General features: G+C 41.2%; 1 protein-coding gene across 2 annotated transcripts in view; it reads left to right on the top strand.

Annotated features, from left to right (window-relative positions):
- The first annotated feature begins 11619 nt into the window (after window positions 1–11619).
- Window positions 11620–19390, top strand: part of CACNB4 (calcium voltage-gated channel auxiliary subunit beta 4) — a 213128-nt gene continuing 205357 nt past the window's right edge. For both annotated transcript variants that reach the window (XM_063088492.1, XM_063088485.1), the window contains exons 1-2: window positions 11620–11699; window positions 11924–12007. In XM_063088492.1, the coding sequence (XP_062944562.1) occupies window positions 11691–11699; window positions 11924–12007 (93 nt within the window). In that variant the 5' untranslated portion in view covers window positions 11620–11690. The remainder of the gene's footprint in view (window positions 11700–11923; window positions 12008–19390) is intronic.

Here is a 19390-nt window from a genome sequence, read left to right as displayed (position 1 = left end):
GATTTTTTTGTTTGATTTTGTTTTCTTTTGAAAGTTAAAGGCTTATTTTTTAAAAGTTTTCCCCAGAAGAATTATCCTAATTTTATCAAGTTAAATTTGAACTTGAGAGTGTTTTTAAAACTTTGCTGTGTCAAAGACAAATTATGTTGCTTACATGGTATAGTGGAACAAATAGGGTTTCTCCAAAATTCATGCCCAGCTGGAATATCAGAATGTCACCTTAACAGTGTTTGGCAATAGGGTCTTTATGGATGTACTTAGTTAAGGATTTTGAGGTGAAATCATCCTGGATTTAGGGTGGGCTCTAAATCCAGTGACTTGTGTACTTATGAGAAGAGAAAACACCAAGACACAGTGAATGGGGCCATGTGAAGATGGAGGCATGCAGAAGTTGAAGTTATGCTGCCATAAGACAAGGACGACCTGGGGCCACTAGAAGCTGGAAGAGGCAAAGGATTCTTCCCTAGAGCTTTCAGAGAGAGCATGGCCCTGCTGACACCCTGATTTCAGACTTCTAGTCTCCAGAACTGTGAGAGAATAAATGTCTCTTGTTTTAAGTCACAAAGTCTCTGGTACTTTGTTGCAGCAGTCCTAGGAAATTAATACACATGGGTAAAAGTATACAGTGAAATCTGAGTACTAAACACTCAGAACTTTTATAAGATTGCCTAAAATTGGCACAGGAGTTCTGAGAAGAATGTCTAGTAGGGTAGTAGTCTTTTTATCTTTGCTAAACTATAATGTAATTGCATGGATAGATGAAACTACATGGATAGATGAAACTAAGACTCTTCTTAATCCCATAATCCTATTTTATTGATTTTTTAATACTACATCTGCATTTCAGTAATTGATTTCTTTGTGCCAGTGGTGTTCACAGTTAACAAAATTGTAAGTCTTTTGCATTTTACTATTCATCCCTCTGCCCATTTTGAGTAGCAGGTACTGGACAACAAGAGAAATGTTCAAAGGTAAACAGAGTGAGAATAAAAAACAAGAAAACTGGATGGATATTCCCCCACAAAGGCTATTGAAGAATGGAGATTTGGAGGCTGGCTGATGAGCTGAGTTGGTTAGAGTGCAGCCTTAGAACCCCAACATCACAGGTTTGGATCCTCCTACCCGCCAGCTGCCAAAACAGAAAAAAGAATGGAAATATGGTTTTGTTCTTATTTTACATCATTTAAAACTAAAGATTGTTCAGTACTTTCACAGAGTGACCTCTGCTGATAACATTTTGGTCCAGGGAACCAGCTACTTTTTTTTTTTTAATTGAGGTGAAATTCACATAACATAAAATTAACCATTTTAAAGTGAACAGTTCAGTGGCATTTAGTACATGTACAATGTTGTGCAATCACTACCTCTAGTTCCAAAACTAGACCTTTTTGTGTCTGGCTTCTTTCATTTAGCATAATGTTTTTGTGGTTCATTTCTGTTATAGCATGTATCAGTACTTCATTTCTCTTTATGGCTGAATAATATTCCAGTGTATGTATGTATCACAATTTGTTTATCATTCATGGATACTTGAGCTGTTTCCTCCTTGTAGCTGTTGTAAATAATGCTATTATGAACATGTGTGTACATGTTCAAGGGTACTTCAGAAAGTTTGTGGAAAAATAGAATTGAAAGATAATACAGGGGCCGAGCCCGTGGCTCACTCGGGAGAGTGTGGCGCTGGGAGCGCCGAGGCTGCGGGTTCGGATCCCATATAGGGATGGCCGGTTTGCTCACTGGGTGAGCGTGGTGCTGACAACACCAAGTCAAGGGTTAAGATCCCCTTACCGGTCATCTTTTAAAAAAAAAAAAAAAAAAGAAAAAGAAAGATAATACAGGTCTTCATGAACTTTCAAAGTTTTTATTTTTTCATTGTACATGTTTATGGGGTACAATCTGTTGTTCCAATACATGTATATATTGAATAGTGATCTTATCAGACTTTTCATGAACTTTTTGAAGTTCCTTCGTGTGTGAATACCAGTTTTCAGTTCTTTTGGGAATATACCTAATATGGAAGTGCTGGGTCATAGGGTAATTCTACGTTTAACTTTTTGAGGAATTGCCAAACTTTCCCACAGCTGAACTATTTTACATTCCCACCTGCAAAGCAGGAAGGTTTTGATTTCTCCACATCCTCACCAACACTTAACTTTCCATGTTTTGATCAGGGCCATCCTAGTGGGTGTGAAGTGATACCTCACTGTGGTTTTTATTTGCATTTCCCTAGTAACTAATGATACTGAGCATCTTTTCATGTGTTTGTTGACCATTTGTCTATCTTTTTTGGAGTAATGTCTATTTAAGTCCTATGCCCATTTGTAAGAGTTTTTAAAAATATATTGTGGATACCAAACCTTTATCAGATGGATGATTTGCAAATGTTTTCTCCCATTCTGTAGGTTGTCTCTTCACTTTCTTGATGATATCTATCGTTTCATACATAAAAGTTTTTAATTTTGATTAAGTCCATCTTATTTATTTTATTTTATTTGCTTGTGCTTTTGATGTTATATCTAAGAATCCATCCCTAAATCTAATGTCGTGAAGATTTTCTCCTGTTTTCTTTTATGAGTTTGATGATTTTAGCTTTATAATTAGGTTATTGATGCATTTTTTAGTTAATTTTTGTACATGTAGGGGTGTAGGGGCCCAGCTTCATTCTTTTGCATATGGATATCCAGTTGTCCTAATACCATTTATTTGTTGAAGAGACTATTTTTTCACCAGCTACTTTTTGATGTGTCTATAACATACCCACGTGGTGGTCAGTTCTAGGACCTGCGTTGTCCAACTGTGATACATCAAACCCATAGCTGTATAATTTGCAGTTCTAAGATGTGACAGCCTTGTCTTCATCTGACCACTTCTGTCATATACTGCTTGTTAGACTATTTCCCAGCAGTGTCCATGAACATATGTTAGGTATCAATATAGAGATAGTTCTTAACTATCACATAGATTTGTCCTCCAAGCAATTTCAGGCATGTATTGTGAAAAGTTATTGTCTAAATAGAAAATGGGACTTAGTGCCCTGGCCAAAAATAATTTTTATCATATTTCTTTTCTGGGAAACCCTCCCCAGGGATTTTCATCTGCATGTCATTGGTCAGAACTATGCCAGAGGACTACTTTTAGCTGCAAATGTGTTTCAAAAGGTGAGTATTTTGTTTTCCAGCCTCCATATGGAGAAGGCAAAGGAGAAGATGATTGGGAATGAATTTAGAATGATCCATTCTATAGTATCTGCCACAGAGACAGACCTGTCCAAATATGTTTACAACCTGATATTATTTTTTGTGTGCCTGGTAAATAAATTTGAAATTGAATTGGTCTGTTGCAATTTCATGGTCAAATAAACTCTTCTTAGGATTCTCTAATGCCAGCATACCAGAATTTTTAGTCAGTAAAGGCTAGAATTAACATATTTACGTATGACCTGATTGTTATAACTGGGACATCTTTTTTTTTTTTAAACACATCAGGAGAGAGAAGGACCTGGAAGTGGAGAGGGGAATAAGAGCTTCAAACTGCTCCCTTCTCTTCTATTTTGAAACATGAAAAAGATTTGTTAGCATTTATTAATTCATTTAAAAATTATACTGGGGATGCTAAGAACTTGAATTTCTAATCCTGAGTTGTATTTGTGGCTTCACCATGCACTAACTAGTTGCATAACATCAGACATTGCGCTTTGACTTTAAAACTATTTTCATATACATTGTCACTGAATTCTCATAGTACTTGTCAGGTAGAGAAGTAGGTAAGAGGTTAAAATAACTTTCACAAGTTCACACAGCTAGTAAGTGGCAAAGCTGGGTTTACAAACCGGGCTCTATCTGATGCTAAAGTATGTGCTTGTTTTCACTATACTATGTGACTATTACCTGGAAATAGTTTGTGTATTAAGATTGTCAGATAATATTCTGTACCAGCACCCTTCCCCACAAATTACTGTGAGATTGATGGGGTCACACAGGGCTCACATGGGTATAGAATGATTGAGATGTGAGAACGCTAATGCAAGGAAAATTATGATAGTGGACGGGTCTGTAAAGGTGTACACTGTAGTACGATTAGCTCTGTTACACAGGTGGGCTGATGAGACCAGAAATTGATGTAAACAGATGGGCCTCTTTGAGAGTCTGTGTGGCTATCACACAGAATGGGTCAAACATCTGGGAAACGGGAGCTTAAGGGAGCTCAGAGAGTACTGTGTTTTCTGAACAGAAAAGAGCTAAATTCAAGGAATTGCTGAGGAGAAAACAGGTGACAGCTAGTTGAGGCTTCTTTGGTAGTGAGGAGAGTAGTTCTGAATCGAAGCCTATGAACCTAGGGCTCACATAACACAGCCTGGTTTCCCTAAGAACCAAAGTTGCTGACAGAAAAATCCAGTCTGTGCTCGGGATTCTTTTACATTCGCATGAGGGCCAAACTCTTTACAATCACATATTGGGGTCTTCATGATCTCAGCCTTGGCAGCCTTTCTGACCTTTTACTCCCTCTCACATGTGCTCTAGACTCTTAACTCCCAAACCCCAAACTCCTCAAGTGCCAGTTTGGCTTTTCTTTGCATTTGTTTGGTGGTGTTATTTTTTTCTGCCTGGAATGCTTTTGCCCGTCCAATGAATTAACTCTTCAAGTGTCAGCCCAAATTTCACTGTCCCCCAACCATGCTATGCTTCTGAAGCATCTTGTAACCATGCTATAGTGATTGCCATGTTGCGTTGGAATGATCTGTTTATAGATTTTTCCCTGTGTCAGGCAGTATATAGTTTGGCTCATTCAACATGCATTTCCAGCCATCTCCTTATTTAGATTCCTCCATACTGGAAGTCAGTAAACAAGATAATAGTACTCGCCTTCCCAGACTCCCCTGCAGCCAGGGATGGTACATGATGGGCTTTTGGCCAATGAGATTTAGGTCAGAGTGCCTGGGGAAGACTTCCTAGGACGAAAGAAGAAATTGAAAGAAAAAGTTTCTTTCCATTTCTGGCTTAGAAAGCAGATGCAATGCTGGGAGAGATAACAACCATATTGAGACCATGAGGAAGAAAATTACAATGGCTCAGGAAGATGGAAGGTGCCTGGCTCCTTGACATCTTTGGGCAACTATGCCAGTTGTAGACTGTCTTCCTCTGGACTCCTTCATATGTGAAAAAAAATAAACAGGGAGAGGGAGGGGGGCTAATAAGGAATTGGTCAACAGACACAAAGAATGATTGTGTATTGTAATGATGAATAAGCTAACTATACTGATCTAACCACCACACATTCTACACAATTACTGAAAGTCAATGTTGTACCCTACATGTATGTATAATTAATTAATTAAAGCCCTTATTTGTTACCCTTATTTGTCTAAACTACTGTTTGTAGGGTTTTGCTATTTGTATCTGAAAATGTTACTACCCCCACTAGGTCCGTAAAGATCCCTCAGATCTTAGAGCTGTATTTTACCCATTGCTTTATTTCCAGGGCCTAGCATAGGCACACAAAATGTTTTTGGAATGAAGAATGAAAATGGATTTAGCAGAGAGTTGCATAGCACCTCACAGTGCCTGATATTCGATAAAGATGAACTTTCTTTGACTTGTTCTTATCCTTGTGATTGTTTATCATCATTTCATTTTAACATTTCTGAAATCAGGATGCATTTTACAGTGGATGAGCATGTATTGTAGGATTTTGTTTTATTCCTTTAAAGCTATTTAATCACTGATACATCTTAAAATTGAAGAAATAAGCATTATTTTAACTATCAAGTGACAGAGGGGGCTAGTGTCAAGAAAGCCAAAGTGTCTTTTTTGTTTTGCTTTGTTTTAAAAATATTTTAGTGTCTCCAGTGCTCATCAAATAATGCTCATGGATGGTTTCCAAAAATGATATGCTCATTTCTCCACTCTGAGCCCGGGGATTGCAGCAGAGGCAGAAGCACAGTGAACACATATTTCTGATGTGTAGAAATGTCAGAAAAATAGGAAAACTAAAAGCTTAATATTTGGAATTTAATTTACATCATTAGCACCTTAATTTGAACTTTTAGAAGACTGCTTCCTTTAAACATTATAGAAAGAATTGCATAATTTATGACAGCCACCCAAAATAGCAGAATGAGAACAATGAAGGATAGAAGTGCTCAGATTTTATAACTATCGTAGGTTAAGCAAGGTATCCTTCATGTGAAGGATTGTATTGTTTGCAGTTTTTTACTCTTCCTTTTCCAGTAAGAGGATTGTATATCTGCCCATGCCCTTGACTCTTGGAGTGTTATGTCCCCATTCTGTGATTTTGGGATTGATCCTGTCATGTATCGGCCAAAGGAATATGAGCAGATGCAACAGATGCCCTCATCTGAGCAGAAGCTTAAGAGGCATCATGAATTTCCTGTAGCTCTCTGGCTTCTGCCCTCTTCAGAGCCCAGATTGGGGCTGCTGCTTCAGTCTGGGCCTGGGAATGCGAAGACGTGGGGAACAGCCACAGCCTGGACCAGAACAACAGGCTATGTAGTGGTGTAATCCAATGAGATTTTAGAGTTTGTTACTGTAGCAAAGATGCCTTGTAAAGGAAATATAGATTAAAAACTTTAGTAGGTAGAATCTCAATTCACCATTTAAAAGATGTGTCATTTATCTTCACAGTGATACTTAAAACTTAGATTTTGAATTTTATTTCCATTACCATCTGAATCATTTGTACCCTTCAAAACTGTGCTGAGAGAATAGCGTTTTCACTGGATTTTTTAGCATGTAAATATTTTAGGGTCAAGAAAGTCAACAATTTTATCCAACTTGTGATAATTTAATATGCTGAAGGTCCATGTCTTTCTTATGTGCCTTTTGAACAGATTTTCAATGTTTGGACAAGAGCATTGGAGAGGGGAAGAGATAGTTCTGGAGAAATTCTTTAGAACAAGAGAAAGTAAATCCTCCAAGACAAAAATTCAGAAAATTTATACAATGGTTATTTGGATAAAGATATAAAAGGTTAATTACACAAACCCACAATATACAATTAAGCACACATGTCACTATTGTGATTTTGTATGCTCCTAGCTTAAAAATACAAACAATATTCTAGATGCATGAACCCTAGATAAAATGTGTTATGATTTGATTTTTAATTATTAGACACACTGTTATCTTATGATCCTGGGCTCTGAGTTCTGCAAATCATGTCTTTTTTTTTTTTTTTTTTTTTTTTTTTTTAAACAGCACTTTGGACAAGACTTTGTAGGACAAACTTAACAAAACGTATTTATTAAGTGACAGAATAAAGTTTATGAAGAGAGTATCTAGCTGAGAAAGTGATTCAGCAGTGTTCAGTGTTTTAGGAGAGAAAGCAGAGTGTAATAGCAGTCACTTGCTCTTGAGCAGTTCATTCTCTTGAGTCCAGTTTCCTAAGTTGCTAAATGTGGAGTTTGTACTAAATGGTTACTAAATTTCCTTTTGGCTCTAAAATTTTAGAATTTTTTAAAATAAATTTTTATTGTGGAATAGTTTTGTTATTTATTTTATTTATTTATATTTTTTGGCAGCTGGCCAGTATGGAGATCTGAGCCCTTTACCTTGGTGTTAATTAGCACTGTGCTGTAACCAACTGAGCTAACCCACCAGCCCAGTTAAGGCTTATTCATGTTGTAGCATGTTCAAGTACTTTGCTCCTTTTTATGGATGAATAATACCCCATTGTTTGGATATACCACATTTTCTTTATCCGTTCATCAGTTGGTGGACACTTGGGTTGTTTTCACTTTTTGGCTATCATGAGTAATGCTATGAGCATTCTTGTACAAGTTTTCATATGGACATATGCTTTCATTTATCTTGGGTACATACCTCGGAGTAGAATTGCTGGGTCATATGGTAACTCTACATTTAACCATTTGAATAACTACCAGACTGTTTTTCAAAGTGGCTGCACTGTTTTACATTCACTTCAATGGTGTATTATGGTTCCAGTTTCTCCACATCTTTGTCAACATTTGTTATTACTGACTTTTTAATTACAGCTATCCTTGTAGGTGTAAAGTGGCAGCTGTCTCAGTCTGTTTTGTGCTTCTGTATCAGAATACCTGAATATTGGGGAATCTATAATGAACAGAGATTTATTTTCTTACTGTTCTGGAGGCTGGGAAGTTCAGGATCAAGGCCCCAGCATCTGGCAGGGCCTCCTTACTATGTCATCACATGGCAGAAGGTGGAAGGACCAAGAGAGAGCAAGATGGAAGTCAAACATGCACTTTTTTAATGGCACCAACCCCACCCATGAGGATGGAGCCTTCATGGCCTAATCATCTCTTAAAGGTTCCACCTCTTAATACTGTTAGAATGGCAGTTAAATTTCAACATGCATTTTGAAGGGGATATTCAAACCACAGCAAGTAGCTCATTGTGGTTTTGAGTTGCATTTCCCTGATGACTGATGATGTTGAACATCTTTTCATGTGCTTGCTGGCCACTGGTATATCTTTGGAGAAATGTCTATTCAGATACCTTTGCCCATTTTAAAAACTGGGTTATTGAGTTGTAAGAATTCTTTATATATTCTAGATGCAAGTCCGTTATCAAATATATGATTTGCAAATTCTCCCATTCTGTGTTGTCTTCTCACTTTCTTGTGTTCTAAAGCACAAAGTTTTTCATTTTGATGAAATCCAATTTGTTTATTTTTTTCTTTTCTTGCCTATGCTTTTGGTGTCATGTATAGAATCCATTGACAAGTCCAAGCTCATGAAGATTTACCCTTATGTTTTCTTCTAATAGTTTTACATTTTTAGCTCTTTCATTTAGGTCTGCGATCCATTTTGAGTTAATTTTTGTATATGGTATGAGGTAAGTGTCCGACTTCATTCTTTCTGTTCCAGAGCTGGGGGCAGAGACAATGGTGTACCTCTCTCTGAGTGACATCACCACTTTAGCAGCTGAGTGCTTAGTAGTGAGGGGCAGCAGCCTCAGATTTCCTGGTTTGGCTTTCCACGAGCCAGGAGCAAGGGCGATCAGGGCCCCAGTATTCTCAGTGGCACTGTGCGGGGGGTGGGGGTGGGGTACAGCCTTCATCCCGAGAGTGGGGGCTGGGCAGAGGAAGGAAGCCCCATCTCTCTGTCATACTTGCTCAGAACTTAGCTCCAGCAACAGGTAGCTGGGGCAGGATGATAAATGCTGACATCCTGTCCTTCCCAGGAAGATAGCCCTCCAACTGGGAGGTGAGGGGAAAGGGAGCCCTGTGTTCTTGGCTGCAGCAGTATGGAGTGAAGTTTCCCTCTCTGAGCTGGAGGCAGGGAGGGAGAGAGCAGGTCTTGGTTAAAATACCACAGATTCACTTTTCTTAGTGAGTTTTAGTAGATTTTCTTGAATAAATGTTTCTTCATTTCCTGTGTACTCTTAGGACCATTTCAAGAGATTTAAATGGTGGTGTGTGTGTTTTACTAATTTTCACCAATTTTGCTGTGGGGCAGGTGTATACAGCTTGTCAGGCTTTTGTGCCACTGTGGATTTTGTTTTGATGACTACTAGTCAGTAAGACTGTGGGCAGTGGAAAACCAGAAAATTCAAATTTCGGTGCCCACATAATAATTCATTCTATATATATTGATTAAGTATCAACTATGAAAATGGCTCAGAACTAAATATGGATTGGGTTTACAGTAACTAAAGCAGGGAGTTCTGTATTATTAGACATGCCATTACTCATAAGCTTTATGGATTATCTATTATATGTAAGGTATGGCAATAGAAGATAAAAAAGCTAAAAATATGTTTTGGAAATTAGAAGATTTTCACAAAAAGAGAACTAATAAACCAAGGCAGCCTATGCTAAGTGTCCAGAGAATAAATGTTAGTTTTTCTGGGGCACAAGAACTATCCAGGACTGGAGTGGTCAGGAAGGATTTCTGTGGAGGAAAGGAGAGCTGACCCTTTTGGAGGAAGGATAGTAATGAGCCAGGCGTGTAGACTGGGGGGAAGGCGTATTCCAAGGAGGCATTCCAAGTCAGAGTTGCTGCAGTAAGATTGTATTTGGTGTGCTTGGGTAATAATGAGTAGGCCTGCCTGCTTGCTGGAAGGTTTGTATAGAGAGGTCAACTTGGAGACACGAGGTGGTGTGACCAGAGATGTGGGGGAGGCCTTGTTGTTGGAACATGGAGTTGGACTTGGGCAAACAAGATTTTAGCAAAATGGCTTTGCCTGTAGTGTGTAGATGGAATGAAGTGTGTGTGTATATACACGTACCTATGAGTACGTACGTATGAGCATGCGCACTAAGGGGACTGGAGGTGAGGCGATTAGTTATAAAACTGTTACAAAGAGTCTGGATTAAATAAAGGGGGTAGGAATGGAACGGAACTGCCCAGTGAATGATAAGATAAAACCAAGGCCTCAGTAAGGCCAAGCAATTATTAAAACAATCGTGGCAGTTGTTTCAATCACGCAAGGTGAGATGGGCTGATTAAGCGTTTTGATGTACTATGTATATTTTAAAGGTGGATTTCTCGTGCAGTAACTATAGTTAAACGGAATCTCTTTATTTTTGAGTTCGTATGTATTTTGCTTCCCTCTTCTTACTTCAAATTCCTCCTCTCCACAATCCCTCGCCTTTAATTTGATCTCAAATTAATCTCCTGGATGTATCTGCATGAGGAAACCAAGGGTTGTAACTGCAAAGGTTGTGTGTGGTTTCAAGGATGAGTTTCCTCCCATGAAAACTGCTCTCCGCGTAGAAATGGAAGGAACGTGGCCAACTCTTGCATTTTAGCAGGTCTAACATGACCTTCAAAATTCCTTAGGACGTGCTGGTCTCTTGCCGGGCAGCATCTCACGTCAGACTCGGGTTGGCAGGGTCTGCCACGGCTGCCTGGACGTGTGTGACTCGCAGCTCTGAGGACAGAGTTGCCTAAACAATCCAGAAGCACGGACAAAAAGCAGACCACAAAACCCCACACCTTCCCACCGCAGGCTCATGAGTGAAGTGGCGGAAGGAAGGCTCCGCTCTCGTCCTTTTAACACGCACACGCTCCCCGCCACACTGCACCAGCTTCTCGCCCCAAGTCCTGATTCACGAGCCGTGCCACCTTTGTCTCATTTTAAACTGTGCAGGCTATTTTCATCCTCCCACCCGCATCCCAGATCTCCCCCTCCCTTCAACCTCTGGAACGCTCTGATGTAAAGCGTTCGCTAGGTGGGAGCGCTTCTTCCCCATCGGCTCGGGTAGGGAGATCCTGAGAAGCCCCCTCCCCAGGACCCCGCTGCGGGCGTGGGGGAAGCGCCACGCTCTCCGAAGTGCGGGCCGGGAGCCCGGCAGCCCGGGAGCCGGCGCGGGTCTCGGAGCCGGGTGGGGGAGTCCCGCGCCCTCCCCTCCGCCCAGCGCGCCAGGCGGGCCATGCGGCGGCTCTGAACCATGTCCTCCTCCTCCTCCTACGCCAAGAACGGGACGGCGGACGGGCCGCACTCCCCCACCCCGCAGGTACCGCCCCCCTCCTCGCCGCCCAGGAGCGCCCCGCCTTCGTGCGGCTCGTGCCCCCCCCCCACCCCTCCTCCTCGTCCCTTCCTCCTCCCTCTCCTCCTTTTTCTCCTCCTTCTCCTCCTCCTCCGCCTCCTCACCCTGGTCCGGGTCTCTGCGCTCCCGCCCGGGGCCCGCAGCCTTCCCCAGCCGATGCCGGGGACTCGGACCCCGCGCCCTGAGAGCCTTTGTTAATGGATGTGGTGGGTGCTCGCGTGCTGCTCTTGCCCGGCATCTTTTCAGCCGTCGAGGCTTGCTGTGGGTGGGTGGGGGTGGGGGGTGCATTTGGGAGCCGTGGAGGAGACTTGGGTGCGGGCTCTGGGGGCCCCCGGGCAGCTGGTCTGGAGGCGGACTGGAGCTGAGGGTGGTCGCCGCGCGCCACGCCGCCGTCCTCACCGGCTTCTCTCTGGCCCCGTGTCGAGTCCAGGTGGCCCGAGGCACCACGACCAGGAGGAGCAGGTTGAAAAGATCCGATGGCAGTACTACTTCGACCAGCTTCATCCTCAGACAGGTAAGGGGAGGAGCGGGAGAGCAGAGTGGGGACGAGGCCGAGCGCGGCCCCCACGTGCGGCGGTGGCGGGTCCTGTCCCCGCGTGCGCCTCTCCCGGCCCGGGGCGGGAGTTCGGGCTCCGTCCCTTTCCGTAGCCCGGGCCCCCGAGGTCTTGGAGTCCAGGTGTCTCCGCACCGCCCCGGGAAGTTAGTCTGTCTGTGCGTGTGGACTCAGGCCGGTGGGTACCTGGCTCGGGTCGGGGACCTGGCAATATTTCTGGTGACAGCCTCGGTTCGTGGAGATACTTCTTTAAGTCTCGTAACTCGACTTTGAGTAACCGGGCCAGGGGACCTGGTTTGATTCGGGCTGAGAGTTAGTGGTTCCTTCTATTTTGTCCTATTCTGAATACTCTTCTCGGTCTAGATCTTGGGAGAGATCTCCGAGCTCTGGTCAGAAGACAAGACACTGAGCACAAAGTTTGGTCTCACTTTGTGATCGCGTCTTTGATTCACTTAATTAGGCAAGGACCGCCGGATCTGGTTAAACGGAAGTAAGCGAAGACCAGCACTCAGTCCCGGAGTCTGGGGGGTCTGCACTTCGTGTTTGTTTTCTTAGGCTGCTGTCTTCTGCATGGTTCTAGTGCGAGTTTGTGCTGTCAGGATCGCCGGTAACTGAATGCTTAGGTGCCTTTCACCTTGGCACAGGAAATCAGTCTTCAGTTTCCGTACTGTCCATGTGCTGTAAATGAAACCAGCCCTAGCGGCTGAGTGCTAGAGACATCATGCAAAAGTGAGTCACCTTGATCTCTCTTTGGAATGGAAGCTGCCCAGGTGTGTGCGACCGGGGTGACCTGGGAAGACTGGTCTTCGGACCAAGAAGCTTTTATCCCAGGTTCTGCTGTAGGCTTCTGGAGTGACCTTGAGAAGTTCTTTTCCCTCTGGGTCACTCAGAATTGTGTAATGTATTTCTACCCTACGATGGTAGTTGTGTTTCTTTAGTGATTATCGTAAATTAAAAAAGATTATCAACAACGAATGGGCTTTTAGATTTAAAAGTGGACTCAGACCTCTCCTAAAGGGTCTATAAATCATACTTAGATAATATTTATTAGGCATAATTTCACTTTCTGCAGAAACGGAAATTACTACTACCTCTCTTCAATTCAATGAGCACTAAGCATGTGCGTTATTAAAATAAATATATTTTGGATTCTGGATTCATTCTAAGAGTGTGTTCTATTCCCTTTGCAGTGCTTACCTTATTTATGTATTTGATAAGGCAAAAAGATATTGTTCATTTTTAAGAAAATTCTGAGTTATTCAACTGTTTGAGGCCTTGCTGATGTTTATTTTTTAGGTGTCTGTTTTTGGTAATGTTTTACTGTTGCAAGTTCTTGGAAATACTAATTATACAGCAGTGTATTCCATGAACTGTTTCACTAAAACTTTTGAGCTCATTTACACCATCATGTTTTATTCTTGCATGCACAAACAAAACAATATTCTCTCTAATATTCTTATTTTTTCTCAATGCAGATTTTTAGAATAAATATATTTAATAAATCTTTCTGAAATTGGGATTCACTGATTTGATAAAATGATCTAATTTAAATTTGGAGTTAATTGTTATTGTATTATGTACACAACCTTCCTATTTTGGGCACAAAAATAGTATCTAAGTTTGTGAACATTTTATAGCTCAGTAAGTATCCACCACATGATCTCATTTAAATGGCATTATGCAGACTTCTATAATGGCTACAATAAAAATAATTGATTTATATTTTTTTGATAAGATGAAAAATGTTTGCAAATGGAATTTAACAGTATCTTTGGAATAAAATTAAAGTTTTCACCCAAATGCTAAAAATTGTTTTTAAAAAAGCACAACAGCTGTTTATGTTAATAGAGCTTCATTATTTGTAGAATGACCAGTGATTTATTGATATTTGAATTCTTGATAGATTGGAGTGATGGAATTTCTTGGTGTTATTTCACAGTTTCACAGTCTGTGTGATGCTTTTGCACGTAAAAAAACGTAGTGGGGATACTAATAAAAATAGTGTTGCTCATTTCTTTGTCTTATCATTTATAAATATATGGAGGAAATGCTTTCACTAAAAAAAATTGATGATGTGTCACATCAAATGGGGAAAACTGGGCTGGTGGTGAAGGACAGAGGGTGTTGGCAAACACACCCAATAAAACAATTTTGTTCTTTGAGCTGTTAAAAAAGTTACAGTGTTTGTGTGTGTACATGCATACATATGTATGTGCAGACACATACACGTGCACACATTTGAACTGGCCTGAAAACAAGCAGACTGAGAAAGTCTGCTTCTGCTGCCTCCATTCTGAAGACTGCTCACGAAATCCTTTGGGCATCTTTGACCTTGTTTCCTGGTCTGCTGGATTGCTGGCCTCTACAATTTAGGAGGAATGGAGGTTTTGAAATGAATCCATGAAGCAACTAAATAGTTTCTTTGAGGAAAGGTGAGAAGATTAAATATTTTCCCACTGAAAGGAAAGAAAGCTAGGGGTGACTCAGAAATGATCTTCAAAGTGTACACAAAGGCATTCTTTGGAAATATGATGGAGTGTTCTTGATTTTCATTGAGGATGAAACTAAAGAATTGTCTGAAATCGGAAAGGAATGATATTTTATGGTAAGAGTGGTACTATCAGTGGAATGGCTTTCCAAGTGAGGCAGTTGAATTTTCTCCCAGGAGATCCCTTCTGACAGACTATTTATGAATAGATTATTTATTCATGTTTAAAATTTTTAGGAAACACTTAAGTATGAAGTGTGTGCTGTGTGCCCAGCACTGTAATATTGTTGGGGAGGAATGGACAGATGAATGAAACACAGTCGCTATACACGAAGATTTTCTAATCTAAGGGGCTGGCCAGTTAGCTCATTGGTTAGAATGTGGTGTTAGAACACCAGGGTCAAGGGTTGGGATCCCTGTACTGGCCATCCACCAAAAGAAAAAAAAAAGATTTTATAATCTAGTCAGGGAGACAGAGGTGCATGTAAACACTGCAGTGAAATATAACAAAAAATGAGAGGGTGGGCACAATGACCATGTGCACTGAGGATTAAAATACACATGGATGTCACTACACATAGTTTGTGTGGTAGAGTATTCCAAGTTAGTCCTCTTCCTGTTGGGCTTTGAAGAGAAATTCGATCAGAGTGAGATTGGCTTGTTGACATCTCCTTGTTAAGTCTGCCCTTATGAGGACTGCAAAGTCTTACATGGCCTGGCCCCTCTCTGCTTCCAGCCTCATCTTGAACCGTGACCTCTTAGCTCTGGACATAGAGCTTGAACACACCATCCTCCCTCCTGCCACAGACCTTTTGCACATGCTGAACCTGCTGTGTGGAGGGCTCTTGATCTCCTCTCTGCCTAGTTAACTCTTAATCTTCCTTGAGATCTAAGAGTTTAGTCTTCACTTCCTTTTCTAACCTCCCTCATAAGGGAGGTCAGCTTTCCAACTAGGGGCTCCCAGGGTCCCCTGTGCTAGTTTTCAATAGCACCCCAACTATTCTAATTTAACATGTACTTAGATTTCTCTGTTAATGTCTGTCTCTCCATCCAGAAAATGAGTTCCAGGAGGGCAGGGACATGTCTGCATTTGATCTTCTTTGTGTCCTTAGCATCTAGCATAGTGTTTGTTCAGTAAATATTAATTTGGATGAATGAAGGAGTAGAAGGATGGAGGATTAACTTGAAGTATTTTAGGCATGAGGTTCTATTCTAACACTAAATGCTTTGTTTAATGGGGAGCAATTGCCTCCTAACAAATCTCCCTCGAAACACAGTGGCTTAAAACAACAATAATTTTTTATTTCTGCTTGCTGACCAGAGAGTTCTTTGGCTTCATGTAATGTTATCTGGACATTGGGATGTCTGGGGGAAAACAAACATTGGGATGTCTGGGCAAAAACAGCCTCACTCTTGTGGTTGGCAGTTGGTGCTGGCTGCTGGCTGAGAACCCAGCTAGAGCTTTTGGAAGGGGGCTCAGTTTTCCTCCAGCTGGGCTTCTGTGCATGATTGCTTGACCTTCCTGATAGTATGGTGGCAGAGTTCCAAGAAGGAGCATTCCTCGATGTAAAGGCCAAAGCAGCAGCTCTCCTAGGACACAGGTTCAAAAGTTACATGATATCACTTGTCTTGTGATCTCTAAGTCAAAACAGGTCTAAGAGCCTGCACTTTCAAGGGGAGAGAAAATAAATACTCTTTTGATGGGATACAACAAGACCACATTACAGAAGAGCATGTGGGTAATCCCCTCCCCAGCCACATATGTGCACACATGAACAGTAAATCAAATTCAGTGTTAAAATAATGTTACAAGTTGAGTAATTTAAAGATTATTAAATTTATATAAGAAATTAAAAGAAAAATATATGTAAATTCCAACAAATGTCAAAAAAGTATTTGATGAATATTGAACATTTTATGTTAAGAATAAAAAGAAGCTCTCTAAATCTAATAAAAATGATCTACTAAAACCTCACAGCAAACATACCGATCAGAGAAAGTAGAAACAACATATGTATTCAGTGATTAGTAAATGATTAAATAACGGTATATCTATACTCCAGAGTACTATTTAGCCATGAAAGAAAAAATGAAGTAGATCTGCATATAATGATATGGAAATACATTTAAGATAGTCACTTGAAATACATTCAATTGAAAAAATAAGTTACAGAATAATATATAATAACATTTCATTTAAAAAAAAAAAGCATGTGGGATGGAAGATATGGTTGCAGCCATCTTTGGAGCCATCTACCTTAGGGCAAGGAACCTTGTGTTTTTTAAGATATGCTAATCAGATGATTGTTAATTCAGTGAACCTACACTATATTTAAAGATCTAAAACATATTCAGATTCTAAGTTGATACTATAATAAAACAAGTTGGCAAACAAATTCTTTGGGTTATAATTTGAACATTGGTTATAGACACTTCTCTGATGAAATGTGAATTAATCAACAGAAGGTCTATGCTCTGTGCATAGCTCTAAGAATAATCATATGTCTAGAGGCATGTATATATACAAAATTTAAGCATAAACTTAGAATCACAGAATTTCAGACAGGAAGAGATTGCAGAAAGAAAATACTTCAATTTCTCATTTTCAGATGAGTAAAACATAGGTCAAGGACATAAAGGTCATAGCAATAGAAAATAATAGAACTGAGACGGAACTCTGTCTCAGGATCTACTGTTATTTCATCACAACATACTTTAATCCCTGAATAATCAAGACAGAAACAAACAGAGATGTAGATACATGAAAAGGCATGTGAAGCTTATTCCTCTTAAATCCTGGAAATGTTCTTAATTTATATGGTTGCTCTGAAGAATAAAACATCAATTGGAGAATGTGGAGACTGTTTAGTTTCTTCCCAATTTCATCATGCATGGAATTTTTGTTTGCATAGCTCGCAGTTCATATAGGATTATTTATGTTTGTCTGTTTACATAACTAGTTGTTCTCTAACCAGTCTAGCCAGAGTCTAACTAGTCTTACTAAACTATTAGAGTTTTTACCACTGAGGGACTTTAATGTAGAGACATGGTTAAACAGGTGATGGGAGAGCCTAGCAGCTAAACCCAGGGGTTAGCAACAGCAGGAAGTCACCTCAGGCTAGAAAAAAGAGAGGAAACCGTTCCTGGAGCCCAGGAGCCAGAGTCCCTTGGCAGGAGCTGGAACCCCAAGGATCCCATTTGGTGGGAGAGAGAGACACAGAGGAGATGCAGGCTCTGCCAGAGAAGCCACTTGAGGTAGAGAGAATGGAGAGAAGTAGTCTGGCTTCTGCCTTCCCCCACCCTGCAGTCATCTGCCAGGGTGTCCCCCTGGCTGAGGCTAGCTTGCAGCCAGCTGACCTGGGAGCTGGGGAAACAGCCTGCAGGCCTTGGCCAGACAGAGCAGAAGAAGGGGAGGAATGGATCTGAGGGAAACAGGCCAGGACCAGCACAACCATTTTTACACTTCAGCCACATGGAAGACAATAATGAATCCTTTTCATCAGCAAAGGTTGAAGTTTTTACTTGCTCTGTAAGTAGAAATTCCCTGTTAAATGGTATAATCTAGTTACAGTGAACTTTTAGGAAAAGTTCACCCTTATTTCGTTTGTGAATTTTTTGTGGAGTGAATCTTCCCAAATTGAGATCTATTAGAGGAAGAAGGAACTCTGTCCCTCTTGGCAAACTGGGCTGTGTTCTTGCTTTTGGGCTAGAATAAATTGAACTGAATTTATGAAGTTCCGCATTGAGGAAACCTAATTACTGGGCAGCTGATCAGTTAGTTAACCAGTCAATTTTACTTACCTCTGAGTCTGTTCTTGGCACACAGAATTCTCTAAGTTTCATTTCTGTGGAATAAAGAACTTTTTATCCTACAGTTTAGAATGGTAAGGTTTTATTGAAACTTAGATAAATTCCGATTCAAGTTTTAATCTTTCTAGAAAATTATAGGAAGCTGTGTGGAAACCTAAGCTGGAAATGACCTTGGCTTGGCTCTGTCCCTTTCCCCTTCCCTACTCCACATGCTGCCCCAGGCCGTGTCCTCCCTGGGTCCTCCTTTGTCAAGGGAAAAGGCCAAGGATGGAGCTGAAGCCAGTGTAGTTGGTTGTGGCAACTGCTCATAGTTGCTCATGGTTGTGGCAACTGCTCATGGCAAACCTCATGGTGCAGCTGGTTGTGGCAGCTGCTCTCTCCACTCCTGGTGAGTCTACCTACCTCAGTGGGTTTGCCTTGGCCAATCAGATCTGGGTCTGACCTATTTTTTTTTTTTTTTTTTTTTTTTTTTTTTTACTGTGGTCTGGCATTGTCCAAGCTCATGGTCTTCCTCAGAATTTGGCCCTTCACTGGTCTCATTTCTGAAGCTCAGAGCCCTAACCAGGGTGAGTGGCTTGCACCTCCCTCAGATCCACAGAGGCCTCTAGGAAATGTCCCCCAGATGTGTGGGGAGTGGCCTGCAGGCCCCAGAGATGTGTAGCTCTCTGGCTTTGGCCTGCAAATGCTTGTTAGCAGCATTTTAGAGCAGAGGGCCTCCTACAGCAGTGCCACCCTATCTACTTGTTTGCCCTTTGCGGACTGTCTGGCTAGAACAAACGGCTACTGCGAAGCTAATGTCTGGAACCCTGCTCATAGTGCCAGTTGTCTAGCTCTTAATCCTGTTTGTGACGCCAATTGTAAAGCTAGGCAACCACGCTAGTTGTCATGGCTCTTTTACCTGCCAGTAATCCTGCACTGACTTGGCCAATGGTTGAGCTAAGGCTGGGTCTAGAGCTTCCAGACCCCTCAAGCCCATTCACAGACTGGGTCACAAACCCTTCACATGCCAGGCTGGGTCACCAGACCCCTCCACGCCAGGCTGGGTC

Source organism: Cynocephalus volans, chromosome 1, assembly GCF_027409185.1.
Source record: "Cynocephalus volans isolate mCynVol1 chromosome 1, mCynVol1.pri, whole genome shotgun sequence".
NCBI lineage: Eukaryota > Metazoa > Chordata > Mammalia > Dermoptera > Cynocephalidae > Cynocephalus > Cynocephalus volans.
The sequence above is the reverse complement of the archived record's forward strand: the minus strand, read 5'-3'. Positions and strand labels throughout refer to the sequence as shown.